Source organism: Micrasema longulum, unplaced genomic scaffold, assembly GCF_059751315.1.
Source record: "Micrasema longulum isolate JH-2025_06_02 unplaced genomic scaffold, ASM5975131v1 h1tg002514l, whole genome shotgun sequence".
Taxonomy (NCBI): domain Eukaryota; kingdom Metazoa; phylum Arthropoda; class Insecta; order Trichoptera; family Brachycentridae; genus Micrasema; species Micrasema longulum.
This window is the reverse complement of record NW_028279655.1, coordinates 1-18,722: the sequence shown is the minus strand read 5'-3', so window position 1 is coordinate 18,722 and position 18,722 is coordinate 1. Positions and strand designations below refer to the sequence as shown.

Genomic DNA, 18,722 nt, shown 5'->3' with positions numbered 1-18,722 from the left:
AGCAACATAAACAAAGGTTAGTCTCAAAATATTTTTTAAAAAATAATTTAGAAATGTTTTAAAACTTCAAAAAATATATTTAAAAACCGAGGAGAAAACAGGAGTGCGGAGGGGGTAGCTAGCTTTGCATTCTGCAGAAGTAAGCAACCATTTAGTTATTTTAATGTTTTTTTTTTTATTTTGAAACGTTAATAAAAAAAAAATTAATACGCTAATATGTCATCTTGCTCATACTGATCATTGTGGTTTTGGATGTGACAGTGTTTACCATACACGCTGTAACATACGCGTTACCATGTGTTTACTGGTTCGTCACCCGCGTCTGCCGCAGTCAGGCTTCCCGGCGTAAACGAGAAGCCGCCCTCCCAGACAGAGTCAAAGACAAAGTCGGAAGGTAGGGGTACAACTGCGCCGACCGCAAGTCAACCTCAATAGCCCTGAAAAGGACATTCCACCCAGTCCAAGTGGTGAAGAGAGGCGAAGGCAGTCAGCTGGCAGAGCGGAGCGAAGAGCGAAGTGCAGGAGGGCGAACAGGGAGGAGAACTTAATAAAACACTTGTGAACTGCTCAGAGTTAGGAACTCAACTGATTTATTCCTCAAAATTACACGCATTATAAAGCGGTGCGTGTCGGGCTTCGTGAGTCAGCCGTCCCACCCACGCCGGCCGGCTTGGAGTGGTGGGGGTGGCTTACCCCCACCACTTGCCACATGCCGCCGGCCGCGAGTCACGTAAATACAGGCGCCTAATGCCCGTACGGCTATTTCACCGGCAGTCGTGACGCGCACAACATGGCAAAACAATACAACGGCCTTTTTCAGGGCCTTACAAAACATGATTAAAACAATACGAAATACACGCAATACAGAAATAAAAGGGTGTTTTCTGGCTATATTTCCCCGGTATTACTGAGGCCAGGCTCGAAAGCTAATCATTTATCTTTATTGGGAGCCTAGCGCTCAGTCATACAAATACCGGGGTTCCTAGCTCCAATTATCAATTATTTTTCTACATATTTCACTTTTCATTTGTTCAATTCAATTCACTTAATTTAATGTTATTCGCGTAGAAGTGTTCTTTTAGTAGAATAAATGTGTGGCACTAAAAAACTTTTCATTTTATAATGATTCACGACTTTATTGCTTTAAGCTTGGAAAATACTCTTTACTGCCATTTTATTAAAAACATTTTTATGAAACGAGAGATAAAGCAAACAAAACTAATGATGGAATAAAGTGGCTCATCCCAGATAGAGAAAGTAATGAGATATTAAGATAATCTAAATGTGTTATGAGAAGCTGGGAAAACAAATAAGAAGTCCAGCTGCATTCCATGGGATAATTTAAAATGCAGATAAGACATGAATCATCATTTTACAGTGCAAGATTACAGCTATGCTGAAAGTCAGTTCATGAGTCAAATGCTGTTTTCTTTCTTGGACATATCCTAGAAGTTGTCTAAAATAAAACCAAAAACCGGAATCCTGGTGAATGCTTTCAACTCGACGGCTACCCTCAGGTAAAAATCCTGAAAAAGGAAATGGAGTAAAGATTGTCCGTCTCGAGTTGATGCCGCCCGTCAATTAATAAATGTGTTTGTAGTGTCTAGTCAATTATTGTATTGGTATCTACGCAGGTCTACCAATGAATAAAATGACCTAGTCTGTATTGAATGCCGCAGCGAGACTTATTTTAGGCATGTTTTAGTTCAGTCATATCACTCCACTACTTCGGGGATCACACTGGCTACGTTTTTCACAGAGAGTGAAATAAAAACTCTGTTGGCTTATGTATAAGTCACTGCACAACTCTGCTCCAGAATATCAAAGGGAACTCTGCATTCCAGATGAACTAGCTGACAAACGTCTTACGCTTACCAGCTACATCTACGTCGAAAGGAAAAGTTATTATACTTATACGCAAACAGCGCACTAAATTCGGCGAATGCGCATTTGCGGTCGCAGGCCCTACAGCATGGAATGGTCTCCGAGCAGAGGTGCGAAACTGTGAGAGTGAAGTGATGTTTCGGAAAAAACTTAAAACCCACTTGTTCTCTAAATCAATTGAATAAATCCTTAGCATGTGTGACAAAGTACATTGTTTTTATTAAACTGAAATTTAAAAAAGTTAATATTAAATTTATATTTTTATATAATAACTTTGTAAAGCGCCCTTGAGGTATTATATTACGAAAATGGCGCTATGTAAGTTATCCATAATAACAATAATGGAAATACAAGAAAACCTGGGTAATTAATAGGGAAATATCACATGCTACGAATACCGATTAAAATATAAGAAATGGATTTAGAATAATGAATTATATTTTCAAAATCAATATGGATATTGTGGAAAAATGTTTTCATACATAAATGTAAAAAATAAATTTAATAGAAAAACGATACGAGAAATACGCGATGTGTTTGGCCTTGGTTGTTGTAACGTCAAGATTCGTGATGTTTTAAACAAATTTCAATGGCTAAGAACAAATAAACATGAATCGTGACGTATTAGAGGCGTGGCCAATGGAATGACCGTTTTTGCGGGAGTTCAAAATTACAAATTTAAAAGTATTTTTCATTCTACTAATAATAAGCAAAAAATTTTTTTTACTGGTCAGTATTTCTTTGACATTTATTACTTTAAAAATGTAGAAGAAAAAATTGATATTTCCCTATTCTGTATTGAGAAAAGTTCAGTGAATACAAAACTGACAATGTGGAGAGATAAATATTACCTTGAACAGTTTTCCCTAAATAATCTCCTTTGCGCTCCCTGTTAATAACTTGTTGGTATATTTTCCCCGTCGTAATGTTGTTGTCGTGGTGGAGAGTGACATCCAAGAATCTTTCGTAATTTCCTAAATCTAAATCCACCTCTCCTCCGTCATCTAGCACATAAACTTCACCTGAAAAAAAAAATTTTATAAATACATACCAAGTACATGTGGGGACCCAAAAAAAACGGGAATTTTGTCATAACTTCTTTATTTTTTAATATTTTTACACCAAATTTTGATCACCTTCAAAGTATTCTCCCTTGACCACAACGCACCTCTGCAAACGATCTTTCCATAGTTCAAAACATTTTTTTAATTCACTTATCGTGATGTTCTTTAGGCCTTCCTGCGATTTTTGATTTACCTCCTCCACAGTGGCAAAACGCTTTCCTTTCATGTCCCTTTTGAGTCTGGGGAACAAAAAGAAATCACAGGGGGCTAGATCCGGTGAGTGGGGGGGGTGAACAATTGGTGTCATGCCGTTTTTGGTCAAAAACAGCTTTACAGAGAGAGCGGTGTGGGCCAGCATGTTGTCATGATGGAAAAACCAGTCGCTTGTGTGTCGAAGATCTGCCCTGGGAGAATACTTTAAAGGTGATCAAAATTTGGTGTAAAAATATACAAAAATAGAGAAGTTATGATGAAATTCCCGTTTTTTTTGGGTCCCCCCTCGTATATTGAAATCATTTTACTTGTAATTAGATAATAACTGTAGGTATTTATAATATTTCAACTCTAGAATGAGGAACTTCAGCTTCATAAATGTTTTCTTGCGCGCGGTAAACATTAAAGCATTAAATTGTACGGCAAAGTTTCCTGAAAATGTACAAAAAAATCATAAAAACATTTTTATAAAAATGGGCTACATTGAATGACGTCACTGGTTCATATGAATCAACGTATGATATGAAGGCTATGGAAGATTTCCGGTTTGCTTTCCATGGATGAACTGAATGAGAATAAGCGGAAAAGAACCTCTGACGTCACATGCGGAGTTATTTCAGAAATACAAAACTTAAATAATTTTTTTAAATAAACCAAGAGAATATTTTTTTTCAACTACTATTATCACATGAAGGCTATGGAAGATTTCCGGTTTGCTTTCCATGGATGAACTGAATGAGAATAAGCGGAAAAGAACCTCTGACGTCACATGCGGAGTTATTTCAGAAATACAAAACTTAAATAATTTTTTTAAATAAACCACGAGAATATTTTTTTTTCAACTACTATTATTACAATATATCCACACAATAGAATTAAATCAGAAAGAAACTTTATATGGCTCCCCTTTACAATTAGCTACTATTACTAAAATAATTAAATAAGCATTCTTTACTATCTAATTGAATGACATTTTTGTTAAACCAGTTCACATTGAAATCACGTGTTAATATTGTAAACCTAAACAGCCTAAACATGTTATGTAGATGATAAATGCTAAGCGAAAAATCCCATAATTTTAAATACCGCGATGAGTTCCTGAATGAAAGTAGTATTAATATCATCTTAGCTATTTTATTATCCAAGATCACTGAATGAATTTCATAAATTTAATTACATTATCTATTTTGACATTGACAGTCTGGTATAAATAACCTAAACGAATATGGCATCAAAAACACATGGCCGGTAGATAACAAAGAATTGATTTGTTGCCAAATATAAACAAATAACTTAACTTCCTCGAAAGCGCGGTACGGGAATCAATATTTGATTCAGAAGTAAATAAACATTATAAATTTAAGTGTCTTACCATGTTCGTAAGGCGAAAATGTCCCAGCATCGATATTAATATAGGGGTCAATTTTGATAGAAGTTACACTTATCCCACAATTCTTTAAAATAGTCCCGAATGAACTAGCTATTACACCTTTCCCAATTCCACTTATGACACCACCGGTAACTAAAATGTACTTCATGTTTGAAATCTTATTAACAAGTGCACACATTTCAAGAGAAAACTCAACGACGAAAAACACAATACATCGCACTACGACTCAGACAAATTTCATAGATCGATACCTTAATTGGCAAACCAGCCAACTCCACATTTTGTCAAAAATATTTTCTTGGTTTAGATTGGACCAACGGTAATTCGACGTGATTTGCAAAAACAACAACTCCGATATTATAATCAAAATTATTTCTTTAAACTGCTATTCGAAAATTAGCCAACTCCACGTGACACGGAACGTTACGAGTTTGACAGCCAACTCCATTTAGTCGGCCATTGTGTATAGCGTTCGAATTATGTACGGTTAGAACTCTACGTTTTGACTAAGAAATATTATTAAAAAGTGACAAAAGGAAAGGTGGTGTTGAAATACAGCTGAACATTTATACAAGGAATTGATACAATTATTTTATTTTATGTTTTTTTCATTAATAAAATTATATTTGATTAAACATATAATGTTTTTTTTTTACATTTTGGCTTTGGTGCTTATGGTGATGGATATTTTTGTTTTCATGCAGATGTCCAACTACAATCCTGAAAATGTCTTTAATAGTTTTGATCAATTTGATGATGATTTGGTCGTTCCTTTAACACGACATGAAGAAATAAATGTTCATGAAACTATACCTCAAATCCCAACTGCTCGTCTTGAATGAATGAAAAAAATATTCTTTTAACGTGAATCTGATTCTAAAGTGGATGAACTGGATATAAAGAAAGGGGTGTCAATTTAAGAAAGAAGAATGGACTAGCAAAAATAATAAAAAAGAATGGAGAAAAGGGTAAAGAATATTGTGGTAAGAAAATAAGTTGATGGAGAGTGGAAAAAAATATAAAAAAACAAAAAAAGTGTTGAAGCCGCGGCGTAGTTTTGAGAAAAAGAGAAATAGTGTTATTCAGTGATTATATTTATAATTATTTTTTAATAGTTACAAGATATTATCAAAGAGATTTACGAAGAGTGGGTAAATAAAAAGAACAAAGCAAGAATGGAAAAAGAATCTGATAAAGAAAAAAAGTAATTTGTCTCTACTGCAGATGCACAAGCAGTACTTTTAGCGCCGCGATCCAATGTGTCATAAAATTATTACAATACTTAGCTATGTATTCACAATAATAAACAGGTGTATTTATAACATGAAAACTAGTAACGGATATTGTTTTCTATGGAATGAAGCCGAAGGTGGGCTAAATTCTGATGAGTTTGCAACAATTTAAGCAAAGTTCTTTATGGATAAAGTAATCTCAAAAATGGAAGATAAAAAACGGTATATCACCTTGTACACATATGAATAGAAACACAACATTAAGCAACGCTCTACTCAACCTAGCCATGCTTCGCAACGTGACAATAGAGCAAAAATATTTGAAATCAGGACACACTCAAGTAGAGATTGATAGTATGCATGTCATGATCGAAAAAAAACAAAAAATAAAGTAATCAATGTTCCAGCAGAGTAAATCAAAATTTGCAAGAATGCAAAAAAAAAAACAAAATCATATATGTACATTAAAATACGTATACTATTCCTACTTTAAGAATTTTTAAATTTACAATTTTACAACTCCATCACACCTGGAAAAATGAAGGGAGACCCTAAGGTAAATTTACTTGCATTCATTATTATAACTTCTACAATTATTGTATGCACACGTTAAGTTATGTTTCTCTTTATCAGGTTACCGACCTATGAGCACTAAAGTATGCACCGTCAGGCGAAATTTTTTATGAACTTAAATAAACCGATGAATATCAATTACTCAATCAACGCAGGAATGCCCGAATTAACTACATTGACTTTCATAATATACCTAACCTATACAACGAGCGCAGGAAAATTACAAAAAAAAAGTTCTTAGATTTTCAGCAACTAAAGAACTCCATGTCAAAAGATTACCAAAACTATTACGTCAACTTTCCTCATGAAGCCTAAAATAGTTCACTTACTTATCTTTTACTTAAATTTAAATATAATATTTTTGTTTTACCATTTATTTATCGAGCAAACCAGCTAACTCCAAGAACAAATATTTTTACAGGAAAGGACAAACGGATAACTCCTAAAAACGCTTTAGTATTGTAATAAAAAAGTTACCAGGATTATAGGGTATCAAAAATAACAGATTACAATAATATCTACCAACGGTATTTTTTATTTCTTCATGAGTAGTTTGCAAAAAATATAACATTTTAAGCGTCTAGTGAAAAATTTGTCCACATGGAGTTAGCTGGTTTGCCAATTAAGGTATCGAGATACTTTTTCACATTACTGTCATACGATTTCCTTCTGCGCAAGAGCGCGGGCAAATTTTTATGATGCAGTTGGTAGTTGGAGTTGGGAGGTTGGTACACTTATTTATTCATCGGCGTAGGCAGGGATATTTATTTTTTATATTACACCTTAAAACATATTTAGTATCTACTAAGAATTAAAAATAATCGAATTCTCCAAAATCGTAATCATTTTCTCTAATCGTTCAAAATTGTATCTATCTTTATATATAGAAATGGATCGCCGTGTTGTGTCTCGCAAAAACTCAAAAATGGCTTGACAGATTTACATTCACATACTCGAGGTTTACAAATAATAACATCTTCAATATATTGAGTAGAAAAAAAGTTAGAAGCATATATGTGTTTTCATCGATTTTCCAGGGTTGCATTCAACTGAAATGCATATTCCAAAAAAAATGGAGAATGTTGTTTTTTTGTATATTAAAAAAGTTTGTATTTTTACGTTTACAAACATCAATTATTTTCAATAGATACTGAATTGATTAGTTTCCCAACACTTTCTTAATTTCTACATGTTAACATATTTTGAATGGATTTTTAGTAATGTTTAAAAAAAAAATAACCAACATTCGAGACATTTTTGAAAAACAGATTCTTACTCAGAATGCACCACTGCCGGTAAGTACCGTAGAGTGTGACATTTGCAAAAAGAATTCTTTATTTGAAAAAATATTATTTCATATTTTGGAATTCAACCATAAACAAGTACTAAGGTACCTACCTACGTAATTAAATCCAATATTTGAATATTAAAAATGTTTAGTTTTCGAATTCAATCATTAACAAGTACTTAAGTACCTACAAATCAATGAAAAGTATTTTTAGTTTTATCCGGAACGTTTTTGCACGTTTTCACTATCATAAATTTTTATTTAATTATTATTTATTTATTGACGGACTTATACAGTCCATTCCAATAAAGGTAAACAGGTACAAATTAAATAAAATACAACGAAATAAAATTAAAGCAAGGACAAAAAAATAATTGTTTCCTCAAGACAAGATCTGGTGTATCTTAGCTTTTTTTTTCTTTTGGTTTCGAATTAAATGTCATGGTCACGTCTTAACGCGGCTGACGATTAAAGAATGACTAAATTTACGTTGGGCATGGGTTGAGTGCCATAATTTTAGAGAGCTCAGAGTAAATCGCGTTCTGAATTTTCTTAGTTAACACATATTCCTGTATTTTCTCCATGGATTAAATGAATTAAATGTCAAACTTACATCAAAACACTGCTGGCGGTTAGAGAACGACTAAATTCGCATTGGGCATGAGTTAAGTGTCATAATTTTACAAGGCTCAGGGTAAAAAACTTAAAACCCACTTGTTCTCTAAATCATTTGAATAAATCCGTAGCACGTGACAACAAAATAAATTATTTTAATTAAATTACAAATTTAAAAGCTTCAATTAAATTAACTTAACAATAGAATCACCATGTAAAGCGCCCTTGAGGTATTTTATTATGAAAATGGCGCTATATAAGTTATCCAAAATTAATTTAATTAATTTTAATTAAAACACAAGTCTGACTTTTTTTCATCAACACGCATTCACGTATTTTCTCCATAGATTGTGGAACTAGAGTAGTAATTTTTGCACGATTTTGATTTGAGCACGATGAGGCCTCTTAGCCAATAACACGTGGAGATAAAACAAAAAACAAACCCTTTTTACGAATATATAAATAGCTTAAAAAAGTTCAAAATAAATAACGTGTGTAAAAGATGTTTGTTCAACTAGCTAATAGCAGGCAAGCTAACTTTTGGGCAGGACAATGTCTGTCGGGTCCGCTTGTCAATCATAAAAAATATAAATGTAAATAATAAAATTATTGAAATAATTGAGTGAATTGAATTAATTCCTTTATAAAAAAAAATAATTTTAATCAGGTATAGATTTAGAAATTACCTGGTTCACTTAACTACACAAGCCCACTGCGTGATATCACGTGATTTGCCCATTTCACTCTATGGAAAAAATGGACTGGCTTCTGAAGCGTAAGACTGATCATCTTATAAAAAAATATGATCAAGATAAACTGCATTAGGTGTGGAAAGGGGAATGATAATGGTGAAAAAAAAACACTTAATTTTCTTATTGTATCTCAAAATATGCAAGTGACAATTTATATTTATTTTCTGTCTCCTATACTCTACGACCAATTGCCTAAAAGGAATGAAAAGCGCGTATTTACATACTAAATACGGGTTATACCGCACTGTAAAAAAGTTCAGATTAGCAGTTCTGAAACTGGGAATCACACATTACAAAAATACTGCGGTAATCAAGATACATAAAGATTCAGTAATTTTGAAACCGCTTGTTTTTTGAAACTGTGGATTGTTATGGAAATTATTTTTATGAAGTTGTTCATACAGAAAATTTGATGTGATATTTCAGAACTTTTTTTACTCCACACTCTAGAATATTTATTTACCGCTTAGCTCCATTCGACCTTGAATAAATAAAAAATGAACTCCAATGAGCCAATGTTGGTTTCAATCGTTATGAAGATTGTAACAATCTGTGGTAGCAGTCTATGATTTCAAATTTCGATTGTCTATGGTAAAGCTGAGTTTGACGTTAGTTTAGCGTTTAACCTAAATCACAAAATAACTGTTTTTCTTATTTTTATGCTTCAAAATGCCGAAATATTACTGTGATTATTGTGATACCTATCTTACTCACGACTCTCCTAGCGTCCGCAAGACCCACTGTACTGGCCGCAAACATAAGGATAATGTTAAGTTCTATTATCAGAAATGGATGGAAGAACAGGCTCAGCATTTGATTGACGCTACAACAGCAGCTTTTAAGGCTGGAAAAATCGCGCAGAATCCGTTTGCTAGCGCCAAAGGCGGTGCCGCGATCCCGCCGCCCTCCAACTTGGGCCCCCCACAGCGGCCGCCCGGCGTCCCTCCGGGCATGCTGCCAGGGATGCCGCCTATGATGATGGGCCCTCATGGCCCCATGCCCCCCATGATGGGGATGCGTCCCCCGCCCATGATGGGTCCCATGGGTCCCATGATGGGCCCCATGGGACCAATGGGACCAATGCGGCCTCCGATGATGAATGGACCTCCATTAAAAAATTCTTAGTAATTTTACTTTTTTTAACTCGCTGTGTAATCAATATCAAGTGTTCTTAGGTTAAGATGTAATATGATACAATTAAAATACATTTTTATGGAATCAGATGTTTTATTAGCTGTGTTGCCAATTAAATTGAAATATTTCATTCTTGTGACAAGAACACCGCAGAAAACTCATCAATAGTAGCCCGATCATTGTCAGACATCAACAAACCTTAATTTTGTTTGGTGAGAATTGGGAAGTGTTGTATTCTACCTTTGGTGTTATTGATGCCCTGCCATTTTAAAAACAGCTTCGCAATGCGACAGGTGCCATGGCGCAGTTGGTTAGACGGCCGACTGCGAAACTGGCATCGTGGGTTCGATTCCCGCCAGTTTAAAAAGATTTTTTTCTCAATTGGTCTGGGTGTTATGTATTTTTCATTACCTCCTTCCATAGCCCCCCTTTCCCACCTACTGACAAGCCTCGAAATAAAGGCTTAGCGGGTTTTTCCTTTTAAAAAAAATCTTTTACAGACAAGTTGATCAACCAATTTGACTGACAGATTCTCTTTATAAGCAAGTGTTGACATGCTTGTGTAATTAGTTTCCCTATGAAATCATCATCATCAAACCCTTGTCCACACCCAATGGTGCATAGGGCAGTGCATTATTTAACTAAACGCTTCATGTACCAGTCCAGGGACAGTAAAATATTTCAATGTAACATTTAAAACAAATATTTCAAATCTTTCTAGGATTTGAATCCCGGACCTCCAGCATGGTAGGCGAACGCGCCAATAACTACATTACAAAATGGACTTTTCTCCGCTCGATTTTCTTTTCCGGGATTTATCGAGAGATTTCAGAGAGCAGCCATCAAGTCAAAAACACAACTGTATTCTTCATCCGCCCAGATGCAGACAGTAATTCTATTAAATAAATTTATTTATTTATTTATTTATTCACACTCTTTATCAAAATACAATTCCATATTCACTTATATCAATTATTTATTTATTATTATTTCAATCAATCAACAGGTTATTGAATAAACCTTAATGGATTGGTACATAAGTAGTTAATTGATTAATGATATACTAAGTACATTAAATTACATATAAACTACATCAACACACGACTACGACAAGCTATTGCCTTGTCCGTAAGTAGGAATATATCAACTAAACTGTTGTAAGACAGTTCATTGTAAGTTAAGTTTTCTTGGCATTTATTTATTTAATTTTTATTTATTAATAACATTTTACAAACGTTTATACGGAACAGAGACACAGTTTATAGTGTCACAATCAGGAACGACCCATGCCTGTGAACTTGCCCCGACTCGCTAGAAAATCCATGTTGAGTCGGGGCACTTTTAATGCATTCATAACCATATTTACACACATATATAAATATACGAGTATATTTGCACATACATATTTGTATTATATTTTATACTTACATATCGTAGGTATACTGGCAAAAAACTTTAACTCTCAAATTCCTGTATTGAAAATTCAAGCATTTAAGTTTTTTTCCAATTTTACTCTTTTATATCGTATTTGGATATAGTAAGATGTTAAGTGCTTATTTAGAAACATGTTTTTAATTTTTCCGTTTTGTAATTTTATTTGAAGTAAATATTACAGTCTATCGAAGTAATTATCCAAAGTATTGATTAAATCGTTTCGGTATGCAATTGAACAGTGATTTTTTAAAGAGTCCTAAGTCAAAATTTATGTATTTCAAATTAAGAATGGCATTGTAATCACAATTAAAAGTTGCATATTCATAAATAAAATTTGTTCACTAACCATCACTAAATCTGATACTATAAGGCTTTAAATTTCACATATTTTCTCAAAAGGCTCTCCAAAATCCCCATTTTAATGAGAATGAAGATGATGGTAAATTACCAAAGTGTATTTAAGTGATCTGATTGCATGACTCGAGTTTAAAATCATGTTGACATGTTATTAAAAAAAAACCACTTGATCTTATGAAACAGACAAAACACAAATAACTGTTTTTCTCTAAACGATCTTTTTTGACTTAGTCCACTTTGAAAAATCACTCTTCAAATGTTCTAACTCTTTATGGATATCGTAGATAGGAGACCATTGATACATCAATATAATATGATTAATTTTTTTTTTTTGAAAACTGGTTAAAAAAAGATTTACAATGCCTTGACATCGATGTAAAATTTGTTGTGTTATTTTTTGTTTGTTCTCATGATTTTTTTGAGATTCTTAGTCCCTATTCTGTCACTACTTTGTTTCATAAGTTCATTCGTATCTCATACATCCATCTTACTCTAAAGCAATCAAAATTGTATTTCTCTCTCACTCCCGCTATTTACATTATCCCGGTACAAACTAATTTACAAAACGAAGTACTGACAGATTAATGGATCTGAACCCTCTTCTCTATTCACAGGTAATATTAGGGTGCTATAATTTCTTCTGCAAATGAATTTATTTTACCAAAATAACATTACAAACAACAAAATATTTATATTTATTGTTATATTGGGACAATATATCAAACCAGGAATCCATGAGCAATGGTTCGACATTTTTAAGGTCTATACTCTCCAATAGCAAGAATATTTGCCTCTTAAACATAGTTTCACTGATGTGAAAGATATGGATCTCCAAAGTGATTATGTTCAGCTGCCTGACTGCTTTTTCAATTGGCAAAACCAGAGGCAGGTTGGTTTTGGAAGCCGGGAGGTAAAACAGTATGTGCTGATGCTGTCGGAGATAACCATCAGGAACATAAAAATGTATACTATCTAAAATGGTTGAGTTCTCTATAAAACCTCTTATCAGTCTGAAAAAATGGATCAGTGTGAACCCGTCCCTTCTAAGTTGCAAACTGTTGATCCCAAGCATGCGCGTGAAGAATTATGAAGACTTTCTGAAAATAATTTTGACTGATTTGTTTTTCTAAAAAATTGCCTTCAAGGGCTTAGTTTCAAGATATTTCAACTGAGATAGAGTATCTAGTTAAGAAGGAATATAGAAGTCTTAAGTATTTATAGAGCTTATGACCAGTCATTGGCTGGTGCTTTACACACTAACATCAACAATTCCGCCTATGTTTGAACATTAATATTTGTTTGATCCTTCCATCTGTTCATTTTTGTGAAATAAAAACCTTTATTGATGTAGACTGGACTTTTGACTAGACTGGTAAGCAAGGATTCAACCCACTATGAAATATTTTTAACTTGGGATTTTGTGTAAAACTTAGGGAAATAAAGAAAAACTGCTTTATGTAATATATTAATTCCTTCGTTTTAATAAATAAAAGCTGCATCATAAAGATAAAAAAAAAAACACTTAACTTATTCAATAAATAATTATACAAAATGAATACTTCATAAATCAGTCTGGGGTATCCAAATCGATCGATTCATAATATTATAGTATTGGTCCCAGAAAAATATAATTAAAAACTGGAAAATAAACTGCACCATTTATGTTTAATTACAGTAGAAACAAAACAGAAATGAATGCAGATGGACTAGAACTTCTAGACTCTTAATTTATAAATTTATTATAAATCTACAGCAAATAATTCGAGTCTGTACAAATATTATTAAGGCAATAACACTAAAGATTGTAATAATTACACCAATCGTTTACAAAGTTGATCCTTTATATATCATCATTTTCTTACATTCTTTGTTGATTTTCGCAACCGGAAAGCATTATTTACAGTACTGGAAAGCTTCCTTATATTTCATCATAATGCTGTTTCTAGGGTGGGTGGAGATGGGCATTTTTCATTTTTATTTGGAGGGATATTCACAGCAAAGTTGGTTGCACTCGGATGTTTGAATACATTTGATGAAGTTTTGTATGGGGATGCGTTAGTTGTATCTTGGGCAAGAAATTGGGCTTTTTGCGCTTGTAACATATCTGCTCGAGATACTTTAGTTTGAAGATTCAATTTATTTTGAGGTTGTCCGAAAGAACTCAAAGCTTGCTGTTCTAATTTCGTAAAATTATTTTCTTGTGTTGTAAGAAAAATGTTGTCTTTTATTGGTGAAATTCTACTAACATTACTAAAATAAGGTTCAGTGGTCGATTCGGTCGAAACATTTTCTTTAATGGGAGGTATTAGACTTCGCCTGGCACCTGTAGTTACTTTGTGCTCAGCTTTTAAGGATATGGGTCTGTTCTGTAATGTTCTGTCAGAGAAGTCAATTTCCAGTTGTCTTTGATCCTTGTCGATAGAGCCATTCGGACTTTCGTCTTCATTAAAGGCTTCAGGAATCGGTGAAGACAAGACATCTGATCGAGGGCTGGAGAAGCGCCATTGGGTTTTAGGGGATAGAAGGATTTTAGGAGTCGCCTTGTGTTCTTTGATTAATACATTTGTTCTTGATGGGGAACACGGTGCTGGATTTACATAAGTTCTCATAATACGTCTATGGGTATATGTTTTAGGAGACCCACTGAGATCTAAAATATTAACATTAGAATAATTAGGATTTTGTTGTTGAGAACCCACATTACCTGAGTCTTTAGATATTTTAAGCCTTTCAACAGCTGATATCTTTGTCGGTTGCTTATAAGAATATTGTGTATTAAGTTTCACACCATGCTGAAGAAGTAATTTCTTAAAATCTAATCTGGAAGTTTGTGGTGGAGGACCCATTCGATCGGCGCAAGTCCAATTCTGCTTTGTACCAATATCTGGTCTCGGAGAACTAGTTTCTTGCATTCTATTAAAATCTGATTGTATACAGTTGTTTTCTACGAAATTTGGTGACCAGCTGTGTCTCATGCGAGCATCATTTAAATAACCAGTTTCTGGCATCTTAATAGGAGTAATGTGTCCCGAGATTGAACTTTCAGAACTACCAGGAGACAGACTTGTGACTGATAGAGCTGGAGATCCCGCCCTATCTAGAGGTGGGCTTTTAATGTTCATCTTCTTTTTACTTTTATGAATTACTGCATAAAGTTCTTCATTAGACATAGTAGATTTCACTGGAGATGTTATTTGGTTTTCCATTACTGAATTTTCTTCTTTGGCGCTGTTGTTACGAGTAGGAGTTGAAGATTTAAATCTTCCATTACTTCTGGGATCTATAGGAGACATTTTTAAAGAATCACTATCACGTCCAATTGAACTGACTCTTCCAAGAGAAAGGTCCTGACGATTTTCAATCGGAAGGAATGAATTTTCACTGCCTTGTTTAATGTTCATATTTTGTGAGTGAGTAGAATGAGGTACAATACCATGACTTCTCTGGAAGTCCTCTGGTTTTTGTAGTTGCATTATAGGGGAGTTTATCCGATGGTAATATAGTTGCTGCAAAGGAGGCATTTGACTGACAGGGGCAGCCAATTTGTTTTGAACATTAATGTGGGGTGGCGTATGTAACGAAGGTTGACGAATCTTATTAGGATAAGAATATAAATCTCTTGTTATATCTGGTGTAACCGATCGTTGATATGTCTTTGGATCAGACGCTAATAATAAGTCCGACTTTTTAGGCTGCAAAGTCCAATACGCATTACCTTGGGAATAAGAAGGCACACTTATAGATTGTAGGTCATCATGGCTATAATATTTTCCAGTTGGTATTGGCCCTTGTTGAATATGATGTTCGCCTTTGGAAATATATTGATTTTGAAGATTTGTTTGAAGAGGTAAATAAACAGGATGTCCCGGGGAATTCTGAAGCACACGGTCAGCCGATGAATGTCGATAGTCTGAAAAATATTTTATAAAATAAACATAGGTCAACATATAAATAAAGATTGAAATATTATTGAGCTGTTTTGAAAATGAATGATATCATAATCTAGCAAATGCTAAATAAATATTCGTGTTTATGACACAGATGATTTGTATTTAATGTTCCTACTAAATTTATATATATATTTTTTTAAATTAAAATATTACATTACATAAAATGAACGAAAAATTTAATTGCTACATATATTTATTAAAGTGGTTTGATTTCTTATTTTGTGGAATTTCAAAACCGCCCTATACGGAAAGAAATGTTCTGTGGCCTGTAGATTACAGGAAAAATAAACATAAAAACAAATTTTAATGGCAAACTTTGCCGCCAGACTGCTAAACTTGAGGTATTTGAGCATTTTCATGGCAGTATTAAAAGTTTTTTTTTGTTAAAGTAAACATTTTAAAAAAAAGGATTGATGCTCATTTTCAGAACTCTTCCAACTACTTAATTTTTTTTTTCGACAATGTAGAATTTCTTCCTTATGTCGGTTCTCTTTTAGATGACAAAATATGCAACTAATTACATTTTCATAGGTAGGAAGCATATTGGCGGTAAATCACACCCAGATCCAAAAACAGTTCAGAAATTGCAAATCACAAATTTTCTTAACATCCCTATAGTGCAAAAATAGTTCAAATACATAAACTCACATATTACAATCGTAATGTATTTAATGGTAACAGCGGTCACGCATGCTGTTCTGACAGCCGCTCAGCATGAATTGAATCAGTTTGATACAATTTTGTTTTTAACCACTTATTTCATATTTTATTACCGACCGGTTTCAAAGCTACACCAGCTGATACCTCGATGAGGAACCTTGTGTAGCTTCGAAACAATATAAAATAAGTGGTAAAAAACAAAGTTGTTTTATTATAAGTGTGACGACGGTATTATAATTTAAAGTTCTTAATCATCTAACCAAAACACGGCCTTTATCAATATTTTTCTATTATCCAACTTTCTCGCGGCAAAGTTTTTGAAAGAAGATCAATCCACATTAATATTTATGTTTTTATACAATCATAAATTTAGTCAATATTTTTAACAACCATGCTGTATAAATTAAATAACAAAACCAGCTATTTTATTTGTTTTGTTGATGAACCGGGTAATTTTTTTTTTTTTTTATCTGTTAACGACAAATCACATTTTATAAAAGGGCACATGTAGGATATGTAGATAATATTATTACAATTTCTTGCACCATTTTCAAGAAGACTATGTCTTATGTTTGAAAATAGCAATTACGGGGGGTTTTAATATCATTAACATCGGGCCACAACCTGATTTTATATATAAAAGTTTACATAAACATAAGGATGTATACCAATTCACCGTGAAATATTACATTTAATACACAAAATGGTAAATTGTTAATAAGTAAATATGTTTTTAATCTATCAAATTATTTCCAAGCCTTGAATTTCCCAGAAAAACTGAAAATTAATCGTTTTAATATGTGACTTAAGTATAAATTGATATTGTTTAAATTTAAAATGTAATTATAATATTTATTGAGCTCTAGCTTAAATGTGTAGAGGCAGTTTGCTAGAAGCAATGGTATATAATGCATATTATAATAACATTTGGTATGGTTAAATTATGCAAACACACAACAAACATATAATGTAGGCAATTATACTTTTATAAAACATACTACCTTTTGTGCAGTGGGTTATAGTGAGATGTGCAGCTGCAACACAAACATTGTAAGGATCGTGCTGTAAGACTCACGGGGGTGGTATAAACAATGGGAATCCAGGGGAATATTATGTAATAGACTTGCCAACCGTGTTAATACGTAATTATTGTCAACAATTTCCCAATCAAAGTCAAATTAATGGACGGTAAATCAGTTTTTCACTTACACTTATTCTATCAACAAAGAAAATAAAATGTGCTTATCAAAATGTAATTACATTTAATCAATCAATACACACGATTTTACATTGATTATTTTACTGAAATATCAAAATAATGTATTTTTTTATGTAATAGTCTCTATGTTGTATTATTAATAATTGTTTTATTTACAGTACAATGTTGGCAACCCTATAAAAGCGAAGGTGTAAAGGTGATGACATTGCGTGATCAGGTACACTAGAAGCATTACCAACATGCTACGCAAGGGGTGCATGAAATAAAATAAAATACCAACACGTAGACATAAAATATATAATCTATTTTGCACACAAATACATAGCAATTTTATTAAATCTAGCGTTAACACACGCACACACAAATGATAAACCATGCACTTACATATCATAGAAATTAGCTGTTGATACTGAGTGATTACTGAACAAAAAACATCATGCTCAAAATTATTTAAACTTAATATCCCTTACAGGAGAAATCTTTTTGCTATGTATGTACAACAAACAAACCAATGTTCTATGAGCGATGCAAGGGATAGTAAGCTCTTTTATTTCTTATTATTTTTTTAATATATCAAATCAATATATAAATAGAGCAACAAAAATAGTTTAAAATGTTTCCATTGATTTGTATTTCACATTTAAAATTACGTACTTAATAATTTAATAAAATTTCTGTGGATATTAGAATAATTTAGGATTAATTGTAAGACAAAAATGCTGAGGAGGAAGATACAATATCACTTGGAATTATTATATAAACATCAATGTTAATTGAAGATAACTGTACACAGTGATATAAATAAATATATTAATACATACACACACACAAAACATTTATTATGAGTACAGATTTGAATATATATGCTCTAAAGGAATAAGTCACAAGCCCATAGAGGTTCAAATTGAAGTGTAAAATCCTCTGTACATTTTGTTAAGTTTTGTGAGAAATGAATAA

At 33.0% G+C, this 18,722-nt stretch overlaps 3 protein-coding genes across 3 annotated transcripts in view; 1 reads left to right on the top strand and 2 right to left on the bottom strand.

Annotated features, from left to right (window-relative positions):
• Positions 1-4,988, bottom strand: part of Ctps (CTP synthase) — a 33,899-nt gene extending 28,911 nt beyond the window's left edge. The window contains exons 1-2 of the mRNA XM_088240592.1: positions 4,534-4,988; positions 2,736-2,906 (exon numbers count right to left, since the gene is read on the bottom strand). Coding sequence (XP_088096718.1) covers positions 2,736-2,906; positions 4,534-4,729 — 367 coding nt within the window. The 5' untranslated portion in view covers positions 4,730-4,988. The remainder of the gene's footprint in view (positions 1-2,735; positions 2,907-4,533) is intronic.
• A 4,584-nt stretch (positions 4,989-9,572) lies between these two features.
• On the top strand, positions 9,573-15,581 carry snRNP-U1-C (small ribonucleoprotein particle U1 subunit C). The gene is made up of 2 exons (XM_088240593.1): positions 9,573-10,135; positions 10,867-15,581. Coding segments are annotated over exons 1-2 (456 nt in total). The 5' UTR covers positions 9,573-9,680; the 3' UTR covers positions 10,868-15,581.
• LOC148272052 (uncharacterized) lies at positions 13,397-18,715 on the bottom strand. Its single transcript, XM_088240591.1, has one exon. It carries the CDS (start codon positions 15,881-15,883, stop codon positions 13,865-13,867), a length of 2,019 nt encoding a protein of 672 aa, XP_088096717.1. The 5' UTR covers positions 15,884-18,715; the 3' UTR covers positions 13,397-13,864.
• Between the last annotated feature and the right edge of the window lie 7 nt (positions 18,716-18,722).